Raw genomic sequence first — 17169 nt, 5'->3', positions numbered from 1 at the left:
GACTGCTTTGTGACTCCTCGGTCAGAGTCAAACCAATCAGACTGCCTGTCTTTGTCCATTATTATCTTAGTCACCTCAACACGTATCACTTCAAATTCACAATCCCATGAGATATGGAGAAAACATATGTGCCAATAAATGAACCGAAACCAATTATCTTCTTCCTGATGAATATACATGCACACCGTGAAATGTATATAATGACCGAGGACAAATTTATGTTGTCATGGGTTTGAGTTCTGCTTGAGTGAATGCCACATAGTTATTTGGGTGGTGTATAAATTAACAGACCGCTGCCTCGATTGCTGGGGCCGATCTTCACTTGGCCCGTGAAACATATCAGCTCAAAATCCTTTTAAATGTCATTTTGGTAGTTTTACAATGAAGAGAAAACTTATAGGGAGTGCCCGATTGTGAATATGACAGCTCTGAGATGTCGTTGGCTTTGCATAGCAATAATCACCAACATGGTGGTCGTAGAATAGAAATTGTGGGTGGAGTCAGGCAGACTGACCAAACCAATGGATGGAACAGACAGACACACACACATAGACGAGCAAGAGTATTATCATTAAGATGATGAGACTCAACTGGAGAATACACTCGACATTTTTACGCATTACTTCGTTGACAGATTTTCAACCGAAGAATAAATTGATGGTATGTGAGGTCATGAAACAAATGTTCTGCATTTTTTATATTTTTTGCATCATAGCTATTGGTATGGGTATGGCATACCTTGGATTTTCACTGACATGTGATCACCAGTCTTACCCCATTCCCATGGCACTTGGTTGAACAGTCCCGAGTCTGCAGAAATGATGCGTTCTTACAGCGTTTGTCGTAGCAGAGCTGTGAATCACACAGAATGCAGACATTACAACAGACGTCCATACTGTAGCATGACAGCTATATTTTGGATGCTGATAGCTCGTAATCCTACTCTATTAAACAAGGCAATTCTCTATATTATGTATGTATATTAGGGTGGTCCAAAAAACATCGATCTCTCCGATTTTGATGCTCTACTGGATTATTGTTAGAAATGGTCTAAAACATTCACCCACCAAATATTTTCGCTCAATTCCATCTAGAAACTCATACACACTTCAATTGAAATATGGCGTTTTTCACCAAATTTGGCTAAATGAGAACAATCCAATAGCAACCTAGGTGTTAAAAGTACATGCACTATTGTACTGAGCCATTTTGTGGTTCATGACTTTTTGCATGCGCTTGCGCCTGTGAGTGTGAAATCATCATGGTCGAAACATGTTTGACAATGCTTGAAACATGTTTGAAACATGTTCATACATGTCTGACTCATGTTTCGACCATGAGGACTTCACAGGGGTATGTACCATCAATGACATTATTTAGGAAAAAAATATTTCTAAAGTCTTTGTAAGTCATTAAAATTGACCAAAATGACAAATTTATATGTTGAGTGTGTATGAGTATATAGATGACTCAGATGCAAAATATTTTTTGGGTGAATGATTTAGACCATTTCTAACATAATCCAATAGAGCATCAAAATCCAGATAAAAAAGTGATTTTTTGGCATTTTTAGACCACCCTAATGTGTGTGTATATATGTGCATCTGAATAAATGTATGTATATCTGAAAATCATAGAAAAAACAGGGCTGACCCGATCTCCACCAAATTTTACATACAAGTTGGTAGTACGCAAGGTCAGGTCATGGGTAAATAAAAAATCCCTCCCCTTGTGAGGGGGTGGGGGGGATAACAATAATGAGTAACAATAGCTTGGAGAGGAACAGAAAAGAAAATAATCATCACATGTAGAAGAGATATTGTATGTGATGCAACATGCCTATGAAAGACTGAGGTGAGGAGGACGAGAGAACTGATGCAGGGAGATTATGCCATAATTGGCAGAATATGGGGGGAAGGGAGGGGCAAATGAATGCAGATAAGCAGGTAAGGGTTTCCTTACCAACGTATGTAACCTAGGGTGGCTTTGGGAGAGCAGAGGTGAGAGAGCACCACAAGTGAGACCGGATGTAAGCTTCTATAAAATAGAGAGCCCACCAACTTGCTGCCAGGCGTGATTAGCTAGGTGCAGCTGATGAATGCCTTAGCTCTAAGGAGAATGAATACACAGGCAGCAACTAGCTTTTGATGCTAGCTTGGTGATATGATCCTCCCTTGAAAGATTATCGCAGAGAATGAGGCCAAATAGTTCCAAGGACTACATCTCTTCCATTATCTGTCCAGAGAAGCATATTGGATCATGTGATTTCCGATCCTTAAGGGGAGACACTGTGAGAGCATGTGACTTGCTAGTTTTGAACATCATGCTCCAAGTTTCTGACGAGTTATTTAACCTGTTCAGCTCTGACAAAAGGGATTCGACAGAGGCCAGCCTTTTAAAGGGTGATACATCATTCTACATGGAGTGGAGTTATTGTCAAAATTTGTTTTCAAAAGAATCAGACAAATATTTTATACACATCATAACAATGTAGGTCCAGTTATGCTACCTTGTGGAACCCTCGTCCAACGGGAGAGGTCATAGAAAAGGACACCATCAACGGCCATTCACTTTCTGTTCGCACAATAATTCGGACAATCACTTGAGAAGGGGGATCCAAATACTAAAATAAGACAACTTACAAATTGAGGCTGGCTTCCTGACAGTATTAAAGTCCAGAGAGATGGCTCTAACCTCTTGTTTTTGATTCAGGGTATCCATCCAGTAATGTGTCAGAGGGCAGTTGAATGGCCAGTTCAGAAGTGCAACTGGTGGCCATAGATTAGCTAGTTGATGAGGAAATAGTGCGTAAAGTCGGCTTCAATGACAGACTCCATTACTTTGCTTATTATGGGGCGAAGGCTAATAGGTCTCCTGTTGAGAGAGTCAGTTTTGAAAACATTATATGGAAGGAAGTGATGTTTGCACTTTACAGGATGGAGAAAGTTTCCTCTCCAAGAAGGACCGATGAAAGAGATAGATTCTCTCAACTATTGGAAGCTCCTTTGACTGTTCTTATGTAACGGTTCAAGCAAAAAACTACCCATATTTTTCAGCCTACAAGTTGATGTGAAGTACAAGTCGAGTTGTCCAATTTCCTCATTTTTCTTTCCTTCATTACCTCCGCCACCGAAAGTGGATGAAGGTTATGTTTTCACCCGTTTGTATGTTATGATGAAAATTGAAAATTTTCATCATATGTCGGTATGTCTCGTTCGTTTGTTTGTTTGTGAGTACGATAACTCGCGAACGATTTCAGCTATCTTCATCAAACTTTACCAGAGGATTTCCAAGGAAAAAGTGAGGCTGTCAATGTTATTTGACGATATACAGTCACGTGAAAAAGAGAGCACACACACCCCATGTAAAGTTTTGCCTTTTTCAACATATTTCAACATACAGCTATTTGATCTTCATTTCAACAATATTGATAGATAAAGGTGATATAATATAACAAATATCATCAAACATTTACATTTTGTAGACCATTGTATAATTTAAATAAACATAAATGCAAATTTCGCATGTGGAAAAACTAAGTACACCCCGACATTTATCACGACTTCAAATACCTAAAATTAGAATCAGGTGCACCAGCTCAGGTGCAAATGATTAGAACATCGTTAGAGAGGATCTTGGAGGAACCTGTCTTATTTAAACCTCAGACATTTCGTTTGGTTTGCTCTTTGGTGTTGAAGTGTGCAGCGTCACCATGCCTAGATCAAAAGAGCTCTCTGAGGCCTTCAGAAAGAAGGTGATAGATGCCTACGAGTCTGGGAAGGGATTTTAAAAGATCTCCAAACAATTTGAAATCAATCATTCGACTGTCCAGAAGATCATCTACAAGTGGAGAAGATTCCAAACAACTGCCAACTTGTTCAGGCCAGGCCACCCCAGCAAGTTCAGCCCAAGAGCAGACTGCAAGATGCTGATAGAAGTCTCAAAGAACCCCAGAATGTCATCACGGGACCAACAGGTAGCTCTTGCCACTGTTGATGTCAAAGTGCACGAGTCTACCATAAGAAAGAGGCTGCACAAATTTGATCTACATGGGAGGTGTGCCAGGAGGAAAGCTTTGCTGTCCAGAAAGAACATCAGAGCGAGACTAAAGTTTGCCAATGAACTCCTCGGCAAAGACCAGCACTTCTGGAACAATGTGCTCTGGACAGATGAGTCAAAGGTAGAGCTATTTGGCCACAGTACCAGAAGACATGTTTGGCGAAAACCAAAGACAGCATTTGACCAAAAGAAACTGATACCAACTGTAAAGCATGGTGGTGGAAATATTATGGTTTGGGGCAGCTTTGCTGCATCAGGGCCTGGGCAGCTCACCCTCATAGAATCCACTATGAATTATTCATTGTACCAAAGGGTGCTTGAGGATAATGTGAGGCCATCTGTCGGTAAGTTGAAGCTCAACCGAAGGTGGACCTTGCAACATGACAATGACCCTAAACATACCAGTAAATCCACCAAGGAATGGCTGAAAAGAAAGAAATGGAGGGTTCTGGAATGGCTATGTCAAAGCCCGGATCTAAATCCCATCGAGATGTTGTGGGGGGATTGGAAACGAGCTGTGCATGAAAGAAACCCTCAAACATCGCACAGCTGAAAGAATTCTGCATGGAGGAGTGGGCAAAAATTTCTCCCAGTCGATGTCAGAGACTGGTAGACAGTTATAAGAAACGCCCACTTGAGGTTGTTTCTGCCAAAGGAGGCAATATCACCGATTGGAGCCATGGGTGTACTTACTTTTTCCATATGTGAAATTTGCATTTATGTTTATTTAAATTATACAATGGACTACAAAATGTAAATGTTTCATGATATTTGTTATATTATATCACCTTTATCTATCAATATTGTTGAAATGAAGATCAAATAGCTGTATGTTGAAATATGTTGAAAAAGTCAAAACTTTACATGTGGTGTACTTACTTTTTCACGTGACTGTATGCCAAAGGTGAAGGTGCCAGTGACGTCTGACCTTTTTCCCCACAGCGGAGTGAAAGAGACAATGCTAAGCCCCGCCCACTGATTGACTATTCCTGACTATCATCCCTGAACCTGAGCCACCATGGGAAAAATATCGTCAAAATGACCATGTTCAAAGGTCAAAAGTTATCTCGCTATTGCCTGACACCTTGTCTGTTTGTTATTTGCAAAATCGAAGATTTTTCAAGAATATGGGTCGGTCGACTTTGTTATTCTATCTGTTTGTCTGTCTATCAATCGCCAGCAGGTCATAATTCTAAACCGATCGTCATGAAACTTTACAAATTTGCAGAGGTAGTCACAACTGAGAAGTTTGATTTTGAGGTCAAAGGTCATCTTGAGGTCAAATTTTTAAAATCGTCATTTTTCGTCTGATTGACTTGAAAATTCCGATGAAATTCCAATGTCGTTTTTTTTCTTTTGTTTTTTTTGTATACAAGATCGAGGCTCGTGTAAGAGCTAATATTGATCACAAAAAGACAAACTGACACATCAAACATATGATAAAGGGAGCGGACAAGATGGGGAGAGAGAGGGAAGCACACAAGTTCAACATTTGAGGGCAGGGACATCAGGAGATCTGTGGGAGGAAGAGAGCTTGGGGGGGAGGAGGCATGGGAAGGGGGTGGAGGGGGGGGAGTGGGAGAGGTAAAAACACATGGACACTGCTAGGACTTCCAGGAAAGAAGTCGGTATTTCAAAAAAGTGGATCTGGGGTAGAAAAGATCAAGGTTTTGGATGGGGGAAGATAAGAGATGGTGGTGAACAGCTGTTTTAAAGACCTGGAGGGAGGAGTGGGATTGAAGAGTGAGGGAGTTTGTTCCAGAGGCGGGGGAAAAGAGGAATGATAGAGTGAAGGTGAATAGAGAGTCTTGATTTTGGCAGTTTAACCATAATAGGGTTGCTGGCAGATCTTGTGCGACCTGTAGGAATATTTGGGGGACAGAGCACAGAGAGAGCTGGGGGAGCAAGGCCGGAGAGGAGTCGGTAGAAGACAGAAAGACCACCAACCTGCCTGCGGTGAGTGAGTGAAAGGCCCTCGGAGTTAGCTTCATCGCAGGAGATTCCAATGATTCTGAAAGCTTTGGTTTCAACAGCGTGACGCCGAGCTAGGTGTGAGGCAGGAGCACCAGCCCAGAGGGGAGAACAGTATTCCATTGAGCTGCGGATGAAAGCCTTGTATGTGGTGAGGAGCTCAGGTGTGCCAAGGAAGGACTTCGCACGACGGAGAATGCCTACTGGGCGACTGGCTTTGGAGGCCAGATTTGAAATGTGGTTTTCCCAGGAGAGATCATGGCAGATAGCAAGACCCAAAAGCTTGAGTGACAGAACTTCTTGGAGAGGATTGTTGAGAAAGTAGATGGGAGGGTTCTTCAGTCGGTCTTTTTGGAGAGACATAGTAAGAGTGTGAAATTTGTCAGGATTGAAAGGCATGTTCCACTTGTTTGACCAGTCTGTGATTTTGTCCAAGTCTGCAGAGAGTGAGGAGGCTGCAGACTGCCGATATGAGGGATGAGGAATGGAGCGGCAGAGAGTGGAGTCATCAGCAAAGAGAAAGAGAGGATTTTCCAGAGAGTCGGAGAGATCATTGATGAAGACCAGAAAAAGCACAGGGTCCAGAACACTGCCTTGGGGAACTCTAGCCTGAACAGGAAGGGGAGATGAGAGAAAACCATTCAGGGCCACACGTTGACTACGACCAGAGAGGAAGTCCGCAAGCCGATGAAAACACTCAGTTCTTTATTGTTATTGCGGGTCTATGCCAAACCCCTCAACTCTTTTCACCAACCTTCCCCTCTGCACATTTTGTGCCTGGCAGAGTCAAGCCCAGGTCTGTATGCTCATCATGTCTACTACCAGCCGCTTTGCAGGTCACATCACCAAACGTGAGTGTGAAGGTCTGGCCAGTTATTGGGTGCTGGCTGCCACCAACGCAATGAGCCTGGCCACAAAGAACATCCCTGTAAAGAATCAATCATGCAAAAAAAAAAAAAAAATCAACTGGCAAACATGTACTCCTGGTTATAATTATTAATTTAATGTATTTTTATCCTGGTTTAGCTCCGATTAATCCACACAAATAAACCAACTTTATTGCTGTGTCTTTCACATAATCTAATTTAGCTTTAGTGGAGGCATACCAAGTTTAGCTGTCCCATTATTAATCTCAATCCCTTATTTCACCAGAAGAAAATACTACCCCCATGTTATCCCCCCACCCCCCCCCCCCCCCTTGATTTGCAAGAGACCCTCACTCTTTGGTGCATGGCACGTATTCCCCTGCCACGGTGCCACAATTTCCGTATTTGTCTCCACGCAGGTTGCCGTATTCGTAGCACATAGATGGAGCACGAGTCGCCCCTGTGTTCATTCACAAGAAAGATCATATGCAATATGCAGCAATAAATATAGATCATCAAGACTCATTTTTCTGAGGAATGACCTTTGTAATATAATAATAAGCATCCAAATGCCAGTGAAGCTGGCTGTTCTTTAGCCATATAATTATAAAAAGCAGAGCTATGATTTTCTAACCTGTGTTTGTTGGTGTGTTTGATTGACACCTATGGCTATGCATTCCTGAACTATTGGACGGAATGAGTTGAAAACTGGTAATTTTACTGTCATATGCACAGGGAAGTTTTAGGTGGTAATAAAAACTTTATAGTGCCAGGGGATCAGGGTGGGGGTGAGGGGAGCATTCCAATTCTCTCCATGTAAATATGTATGGTATAGCACTGGTGTCTGGTTAGCGGTTAGGGTGCTGGCTTGGGATCCTACGATTCCTTGGTTCGAATCCCGGTCGATCGCTGAATTAACGCCAGGGGGGTTGACTCAGCCTGTCATCCTTCCGAGGTCGGCAAATTGAGTACCAGCTTGCTGGGATGAATGATCACGGTGTGTACCCCGGTTTAGAATAGGTACACCGTATCCCTGTGCATTGCAAGAGCGTGACCAAGGGTTGGCGTCAGGAAGGGCATCCGGCCATAAAAACATTACCTCAAACAGGGAACCATGATTGTCATGGGGCCCGCAAGGCTAACCCCCGCTCTAGCGGGGAAAATGGCCTTAAAACGATCATCTATAAAATAATAGCGTAAGGACTCGACTTTGTTATCCCTTTTACGCCGCACCCAGTGACCCGATGCCCACGGCCACTAATGGATTTACGATCTACGAACAGATCTACGATCTGATAAACAAAACTCTTTGTTTATCACGTACAGACATACTCCAAAAATCTGAATTAGCCGACGTTGGGGCCCAAAAGCATCCGATTAACTGCCGATACGACACCATCTTACGACGCCATCGTATTGGCGTCTGCTGGGCGAAGGCGAAGCAAGCCGTCCGCTGATTGGACAGGCGAAGGCGAAAGCAAGCCGTCCACCGAGTGGACAATCCAGAGCATGCATTTGTGCCGGTGTCGGCGATCGTTGTTCATATACGCACTCTTCATTCTCATCTTTCTTCCTAACTCTTACTCGGACAAGCAAATCCCCTATGCCATCCATAATGGTACACTCTATCCATACACCACATCCTCCCTTCCGTGGATGTTCCACGGGTTTCGGCTAGTTTATATATATTCATATATAGCACTGTTCCCGGTGGGATGGGTTATTACAAGTCTTTCTAAAATATGCCAATTCCAAGAGAATTATCCCCTCTGTACTGCTTTGGGGATTATCCTGTCCATAGGCCTATGTGAATGAACCCACATTTCACTAGTGGTATTGAACCAAAATTGCCGCACGTTTCAACAGGCAACTCACAATGACAAGGCTGGAGAACTGTGGAAGGTCTTATTTGTAAAAGATTACCATTTTGTGCACTTGCTGTGAACTGGGTGATGCACAATACAACTCGGTATCAACAACACATGTTACACAAAATGACCTTATATAAAACCACCTTTAGAGGCCATTTTTCCCCGCAAGCGGGGGTTGGCCTTTTTCGGGAACCGTGGTTGTTGTTGTTTTTCGGTCCCCTTTTTGAAGCAATGTTTTACGGCCGGATGCCCTTCCTGACGCCAACCCTTTTTGCCGCCTTTAACGACAAACAGGGAATTACCAGTGAACTGGTACTCAATTTCATCCAGTGTGTTTCATCCATCCAATTTCATCCATCCAATTTCATCCAATTTCATCTTATATAATGATGAAAATATAATATAAAAATAATTACACATCAGGCAACGAAGATATCTCCACAATACATTATTGTGGCCCACGATGCAAAATGTGCAATGGTCACACCAAAGTAGCAATTTGTAGGGTTTTATGTTGTAACGCATTGTGACGTTTACAAATTCCGACAGGTTAATTCATTGTGACTGCTGAAATGCTGTGCTGCCTGTGGTCTGATATCATGGTCAAATATCTTGTCAAATTATTCAATTGGGTGTGGATATTAAGTGCAAGTTAAGTAAACGGAGTAAATGTTGCATTTTGAAAGGAAATTCGTCGACTTTACGTTGGTGTGCATATTCAAACAAAGGAATATGAATGAAACAACATAATTGCACATTCTCAAAGTTTTGTAGATATTTTTGTGGATTAGCGAAGGTAGGAGATTATATAATCCCCTTGATGTATTTTGCTGCTGAAAAAAAGTTTAATAAACTGAAATAAATATTATTTTTTGAAAATACATTACATTTTATTAGTTTTGATTATTTGAAACTCAATTTAGCTTAAAAAAATAATTTGGTAACAAAGCAGACACAATGTGACCGAGGAGGAAATAAAAATTAGACCAAAAAGGTAGGTTTCTAAAAAGCTAATAGTCTGGCATACCTTGTCCCCAAAGGCTGACACAGTGGTAATGAAGGTCAGGACAGGTACCATGGAAACAGAAAGCTTGGCCATCATGACAGGGCTGCCCATCAATGACATGCAGATCTTCAGGGCACGTGGGTAAACGGCCATCGCAATCCTCGGGAAGGTCGCAATCATGAAAAGCTGCTCGACACTGTATGCCTGCTCGACGAACCTACACAGGCATTATCACACAAAGCAGGCCTCACAGAGAGGCATTCACCAGGGAGAATGGGCTTGAAAGAAGTGAGAATCCTATTAGTGGGGCAACTTAGCATAACAATTGTGCATTTTGTGAGGAAAGCACCAAATTTGGCACACTAGTAGACTATCATATTATGAAAAGATCTGGATATTGGGCCATCTCAGATTCAGAGATTTGATTTTTGCAAGATTTCGATTCGATTGGGATCGAAGAGAACACCTTCTTCGTCTTCTGTACAGTGAAGTTGCCAGCCCTGAATTCTCTGGCTACATCTGGGTGCTTCATTGGGAGTGCAACCATGTCCCTCAGGTGAACAGGGACCCACCTGGCATAGTGTGTGTGGCCTAAGGCATGGAACCATGGGACCAGTTCCGTCAGGGCATCAAGGTACGTCGTGAATGAAGCCTGCCGCAGAGAACGCACGTAGACCAGTACCAACATCTCTAGTTCCAGCACAGTTGCCCAGTACTGAAAGTTGGGAATGTCTTCTCCTCTCTGGTGACACCGGTCTTCGAACTCAGGCAGGTCTTCTGCATCATCAGCACATGTCATACAGTGGCGTTCATACGCACGGTGTTGCAGGATGTGCAGTGCCGCTGCAGTGATTTGACGAGCTCTTCTTGTGCGGGTGACGTGGGCAGCTCGTAGGAAGGAGTCGGCCGTCCCTGGCGTTGCAATCTCAGCTTGCAAATCTGCAAAATCTGCAAATCTTGCAAAAATCAAATCTCTGAATCTGAGATGTCCCAATATCCAGATCTTTTCATAATATGATAGTCTACTAGTGTGCCAAATTTGGTGCTTTCCTCACAAAATGCACAATTGTTATGCTATATTTAGCTTAGCTGCCGGACTATATGGTACATGGGTGACTGAGATACTCACATTGAGCTGCAGCCAAAAGTTCTATGAATGAGATACTCACAGTCCAAGAAATGCGAAAAGAAAACAAAGGATGAGACGTAAAATGACTACTGTTATGGATCTGGTCTCGTGGATAAATGAGGACAGATTAGAAGTTATTTCCGAGTGAATGTTAGAATAAGAGTATTGTAATGGCTGTAATTAAAGAGGTAGTGTTAAAAAAGCTCTCGTCATCTCTGCCTGAGTGTTCCTGTCTAAAGCCCCTCTTCCACCCCTCTCGTCCCTCCCTCGGTGTGGAAAGTCCCCGGCGCTCCCTGCCAATCATCACGAGTCAGCAAGTCTCGCTTGATGTCTGCATTACCCAAACTACATGCGCTGCATGGGTCCTGGCCTACCCTGTGATAACTAATAAAAAGCAGGGACACAGCACTGGTGTCAGAGTGCTTTGGCTGGTTGTGATCGTGTCTGCTGGATGCATGCGCTGTTGCTGGTCTTGGCAGTATTGTATTTCATGCACAGAACATATTGAACACCCCCTTGTAAGATGAAGGTCAATGATACTCCCGACCCGACAGGCAAGCATTAATTTAACTGGATATTTATGATTCTTGTGTCTGGTTGTATAAAGGTTAATAGCACAGGCATGAAGGGCAACAAGACCTACCTTACATTGGTGACAGCAGGCTCCCTGCGCGCACTGAGCTTTAGGCTTCAGCCGGCACGTCGTGGCATCACAGCATAGGTTACTGCACTCCTACATAAGCCATACAAGGCGCCGGGTGCAGTAGCAATAATGAAGTTAGTCTTGCATCAAACTTGTTTTCACATCACCAAATTAATTTTTCATTGCAAACTGAAAAGTGAACAACAAACTATCCCCAGAAAGAATGCTGTGTAGTAAAGTAACATGCACACACACTCACATAAAACTTGAAAAGATAAATTCCTGAGAAGACAAGTGTCACGAACTACGCTACTCTGTTTAAGGAAGAATCGATAAGATAAAGCATTTGCATATTTATTTTCATGTGTTGTGTCAGATCGATTTCAACTGAATATCAATCAGACTTAACTACAGCCCCTGGCTGTGCCTTTTGCTCCAAATAATACGAGGTCGGCCATTTAGCTTGCCTCATGCTTTCTGCATCGTATCCATACCTAGATTTGTGCTTTACTTAATGTTTTGGAAATTGGAGTGGGACTAGCAGCCATTTGTGAATGGAAAAGGACGGAAGGCAAGCTACATGAGCGATATGACTAAACTAGTAAAAAGCACGTCAAATATGATGGGTTAGAACAGTTTATTCAACGATGCGATGCAGCCTCGTGAGTGTGCCAAAGTCTGAAGCCTCGGCCTAGTGTCAGGTGTGCTTATATTAATTATCTTTATTTATTAGTACATCCGATGGAGCCTGGTGTTGGCTTAGCGGTTAGGGTGCTGGCTTGGGATCCTAGGATCCTGGGTTCAAATCCCGGTCGATCGCTGAATTAACGCCAGGGGGCGCACTCACTCAGCCCGTCAGCCCGTCATTAACGCACTCAGCCCGTCATCCTTCTGAGGTTGGCAAATTGAGTACCAGTTCGCTTTGTAATTCCCTGTGTGTCGCAAGAGGCGACTAACAGGGTTGGTGGCAGGAGGGGCATCCGGTAAAACATTGCTTCAAAAAGGGGACCACGGTGCCTGAAAAAAGGCCAACCCTGCTCTGTGGGGAAAAATGGCCTCTAAAGATGGTTCCTTTTCCGTTCCTATGGATGTAAATGACACACAAGTTTTACTCTGCACGCATTGCGCATCACATGCAGCGAATTTCACCTCCCTGCACCTTGTATTTAATGTTATTTTAAAAAACCGCTTCTGTACGCTTCGAGCCCTCGGGGCTCGGTTTTGCAAGCCACCGTCGACAATTCCAATTGAAGAAACATAATTACTCTTTTATGAAAAATGTTTTTACAGTTTGTTTTGTCCTCAATAATAGTCCATAGTGAACACACATTCATGTTAAAAGACAGGCCTTTAAAACCTACCCTTTCGAAGGGGGACAGACATCTGTACAAACACACCAACTGACGTGTTTTATATGATAGATGGCAACATAACGACTTTCGTTTGTGCAAAAGAGCATATGAAAGAGGTTCTTCTAGTTTGCTTTCCACATCAGTTTCCCATTTATTGCCCAGATGCCATGGTGCCATATTCTGTGGGTAATGCATCGTTGCCAACATTGAGAGAAGAAAAAGCGATAGGATGGAAAGGATCCCATGGTGCGAGGTAATGAAGCAATCGAGAGGGGAAGGATCTTGGAGGGGGATGACACAACTCCCATGACAGGGAAATTTTGTAATTTTAACATTAAATTTGTACATTATGAGATACTCTGTGCAAAATAAAAACAGAATATTCATGTTTTCCTGATTAGTTAAAGTTGTCATTTTGCATGTAACTCCTCAATATGTTTTGGACTTTACTTTTTTATATACATAGTCGAGGCTCATGGAAGAGCTCGGACAATGAATGGATCAGGATTTAAAAGACAAAAACAGGATGCAAAACACATGCATGGAGTGGACAAGATGGATTCAGAAGGAAACTCCAAGGACAGAAAACTGCAAAATTGGAAGGAGGGATTTAGGTTGGGGGAAACAGGGTTAATGAGGGTAGAAAATACCATGGTCTAGGATTGGGGTTTGATCTGACAAGGTGGTGAACAGCTATCTTGAAAACCTGGAGAGAAGAATGAAATTGAAGAGAGTGTGAAAGTTGGTTTCACAGGTGGGAAAAAGAGGAATAAATGAGTGGAGGTGAGCTGTGATCCTAGATTTAGGTAGTTTCACCAGAAGGGGTTGATGGTGGACCTTGAGTGCCCTGCAAAAACCTGGGGAACGTGGAGGGGCCAAAGCACGGAAAGAGCAGAAGGTGCAAGACCATAAAGAGGCGGTAGAAGACAGAGAGACCACCGACCTGTCTGCGATGGCGAAATGAGAAGACCATAGACTCAGCTCCATCACAGGAGATTCCAATGATCTTGAAGGCCTTGGTTTCCACAGCATCAAGCTCAGCAGGATGTGAGGCAGTGGAGCCAGCATAGAGGGGAGGCACTCCATCAAGCTGTGGATGAAGGCCATGCAGGTGGATAGGGTGTGCCAAGGAAAGTCTTTCTATGACGGAGGATGTCTCGTCAGGGACTAACTTTGGAGGCCAACTTTGAAATATGGTTTAACCAAGAAATGTCATGGCTGATAGTAAGGCCCATGAGTTTGAATGATTGAACTTCGGCCTCAAGAGGATTGTAAAGATAGTACATAGGAGGGTTAGCCAGACGGTCCTCTTGGAAAGGTCATGAGAGTGAGATTTTTCAGGATTGAAAAACATATTCAAAGTGTCTGAGCAGCTTGTGATTTTTTTCAAGGTCTGATGAGAGGGAAGAGGCTGCAGCCTGCCTGTCTGAAGGATGATGGATGTCATGGCAGAGGTGGAGTCATCAGCAAATAGATGAGGATTTTCGAGAGAGTCAAAGAGATCATTAATGAAGATCAGCAAAATGACACTGCCTTGGGGCACTCCAGCTTTGACAGGAAGAGGAAATAAAAGGATTCCGTTGAGTGCCACACGTTGGCTACTGGAGTAGAGGAGGTCAGTTAGCCATGTGTGGAGTTGGCCTTGGATGCCATAGGCCATAGGCATATGGTTTGAAAAGTAAGGCAGGATGCCAGACTGTATCAAAAGCATGAGATATGTCCAGAGAGACAGCCCTGCACTCATCTCTGACATTGAGGGCCTCCATCCATTGTTAGGTGAGTAGAAGCAGCATGTCCAACATGAAGTCACCTGGTCTGAAACCAATTTGACGATCTGAGATGAGGTTGTTGGAGAAAATGAAGGATTTCATATCAACTGCGATGATGGATTCCATGACCTCGCTGATTGTAAGCTGATAGGTCTGTATAGAGTATAGGGGATCAGTTTTTGCACCTTTTACATAGTGCAGTGATGTTGGCAGATTTCCAAGCAGATGGAAGAGGACCTAGTGCAAATCACATGGTGAAAAGGGCGGAGAGAGGATGTGCAAGAGCAGTAGAGCAGGTTTTTAGGACACGTGAGCTTATGCTGTCTGGTCCAGTTGCAGAATCAATGTCGAGGGTTGAAGAAACTTCTCTACGTTCGCAGGTGCAAAATACATAGAGTGCAGGAGCAGTTGGGTACGACAGGAAAGGTGGGGAGAGGGTGGTGGTAATTGTGGCTATGGGGTGTGTCAGTGCGGTGTTTGGATGTGGTGTGAAGTGGAGGGGTATGCTGGGTTCAATAGTTCTCACGCCACTGTCTGCCCTGAGACCCTTGCGCTAGCTCTCTCGTCCAACTCACTCCCTCCCTCTTCTCCTCCCTCCCTCTTCGCTTCCTCTCCCACCCACCCCACTCACTACCTCTTTCCCTCTTGTCTTATTGTGTCACACTCTCCTCAATACATTAAAGACTGCTTTTCACAAAAATCACTCATTTCTCCACAAAAATCACTTAGACCATTATGAATTGCTTATTTGCCAAGAAAATCTGCTGTGTTTGATGAAGAACTGTTACATTTGCTTATGGAGATCAATCAAGTGTCCTTGGTTATGAGAAAGGAAACCTAAGAAGGGACCGTATGCAGTGTGACACGTACCTGTGGACTTCCACAATCACAATCTTCACCACGCTCCAGGAATGAATTTCCACAAACCGGCTCTCCATAGAACGATTCAGGATGAGGTCGATTAAGCAAGCATCTTCCACCTCCTGCCTCCAGGAAGACTTCAAGGTCTTGCTTGCTGCAGGTACTAAAACCTTTAGGGAAACCATGTCTATCCAAAAATGTGGGGGGGGGGGGGGGGTGAGGGGGGGGGGGGGAATCATTAGTGTTGCACAAGTGCAAGATTAATCATGGATAGAGTGAAAAGGTGGATCAAAGGATTTGCATTGTCACCAAACTTAAGTACATGATAATTAAGAAACTTTCCAACTCTTTACAACAAGAGATGTAAAGTTTACAAAACTAAAAAACACAGGGAAAGTGTAAAACAGGGAAAGTTTTGCAAAACTTTACAACTGTATTCTTTACAAAAAGACTTTACAAAACTTTACAACAGTATTCCTTACATCCTACCCTACGATATTAAACTTGGCGGAAGCACATGTTAAAAATACCACGATAGAATAAAACAAAAAAGGAAGCCTTTTATTCTTGTGCTGGCTGAAAGAGCTCGAAAATGGGAAGTTATACAAGGAACAGCTTGAGTTGTAATTGTATGCACTTGACGTTTAAAGAAAAGAAAAGAGAAAAATTAGTTCAACAACTATTGAATTATTCAAAGCATTTGATTGGAAGCCCGGTTCTAAATGTTGCACTATCTGCACTTTACACGCGTAAAGATGCAATCTCTTGGTGTAAAACGTCGTTTTTAAGATTATTTTTCCGTTAAGTTTTGATTAATTTGAAGCAAGTTTTACTAAATAATTCTTTCTCTCTGAGGAGCGTTTCTGTATTTCAGAGGGAAGACAGACAGATAGCATTAGCCGACTACCGGTATATATACCCAGCAGAGACCCACGGAAAATCCACACAACGTAAAATGTGACTTCAAGTCCTCAACTCCCGGCCCCCGCCCCACCCTCACAAACCTCAAGTCCTCAACTCCCGGCCCCTGCCCCACCCTCACAAACCTCAAGTCCTCAACCTTCCCCACCCCCAACCACAATTCAACACCCCACCCCCACCACAACCCCAACTCATAAAACTCCCCCCAACGACAACTCACCACCCTCCTTCCCCCCACCACCTACCTCAACCCCTTCCCAAACCACAACTCCTCAACCCATTTAGGTGGTAGGTGCGAGGGAGAACCAGCACATCACATAGCCGGCTTAGACATTCCACCGAAGCATGGTTGCGCCCACCTCAGTGACTTGCTTTATACGAATCGTTAAATGTAAGTAATAACGGGGGGGTTTTTTTACACATTGTTGCGAGATTCCTGGAGTTTCTCAGACAAAGACTGGTTTTCCATTGGTTTTCCTTATAATGACCGATTTTCTAGTGTGGTCCTTGGTCGAGTTTTTGAAGACAAAATAGTAGGAAACAGGCAGCTGAAGGTATGCATGTCTGTGAGTATGCGGTGTGTGAGTCCCACGCCTGAGCTGCTCGAACGCGTGAATCCGCAGCCATGGCATGGATTACATTGGTGGAGGTTACACAGCCGGTTTTCAAACCGTGTGCTTTGGCATATGGGGAGCAGCCGTGCAATCAAAACCCCACACCT

General features: G+C 43.4%; 1 protein-coding gene across 1 annotated transcript in view; it reads right to left on the bottom strand.

Moving 5' to 3' along the window:
• Window positions 1-17169, bottom strand: part of LOC137421090 (zinc metalloproteinase-disintegrin-like jararhagin) — a 299776-nt gene that overhangs the window by 30103 nt on the left and 252504 nt on the right. Inside the window, exons 12-17 of the mRNA XM_068106802.2 lie at window positions 15537-15714; window positions 11546-11635; window positions 9795-9990; window positions 7251-7356; window positions 6785-6956; window positions 775-852 (exon numbers count right to left, since the gene is read on the bottom strand). Coding sequence (XP_067962903.2) covers window positions 775-852; window positions 6785-6956; window positions 7251-7356; window positions 9795-9990; window positions 11546-11635; window positions 15537-15714 — 820 coding nt within the window. The remainder of the gene's footprint in view (window positions 1-774; window positions 853-6784; window positions 6957-7250; window positions 7357-9794; window positions 9991-11545; window positions 11636-15536; window positions 15715-17169) is intronic.

This window comes from Myxine glutinosa, chromosome 2, assembly GCF_964187855.1.
Source record: "Myxine glutinosa chromosome 2, kmMyxGlut1.1, whole genome shotgun sequence".
Classification (NCBI taxonomy): Eukaryota; Metazoa; Chordata; class Myxini; order Myxiniformes; family Myxinidae; genus Myxine; species Myxine glutinosa.
Note: the sequence above shows the minus strand (reverse complement) of the source record. Positions and strands in the feature narration are given on the sequence as shown.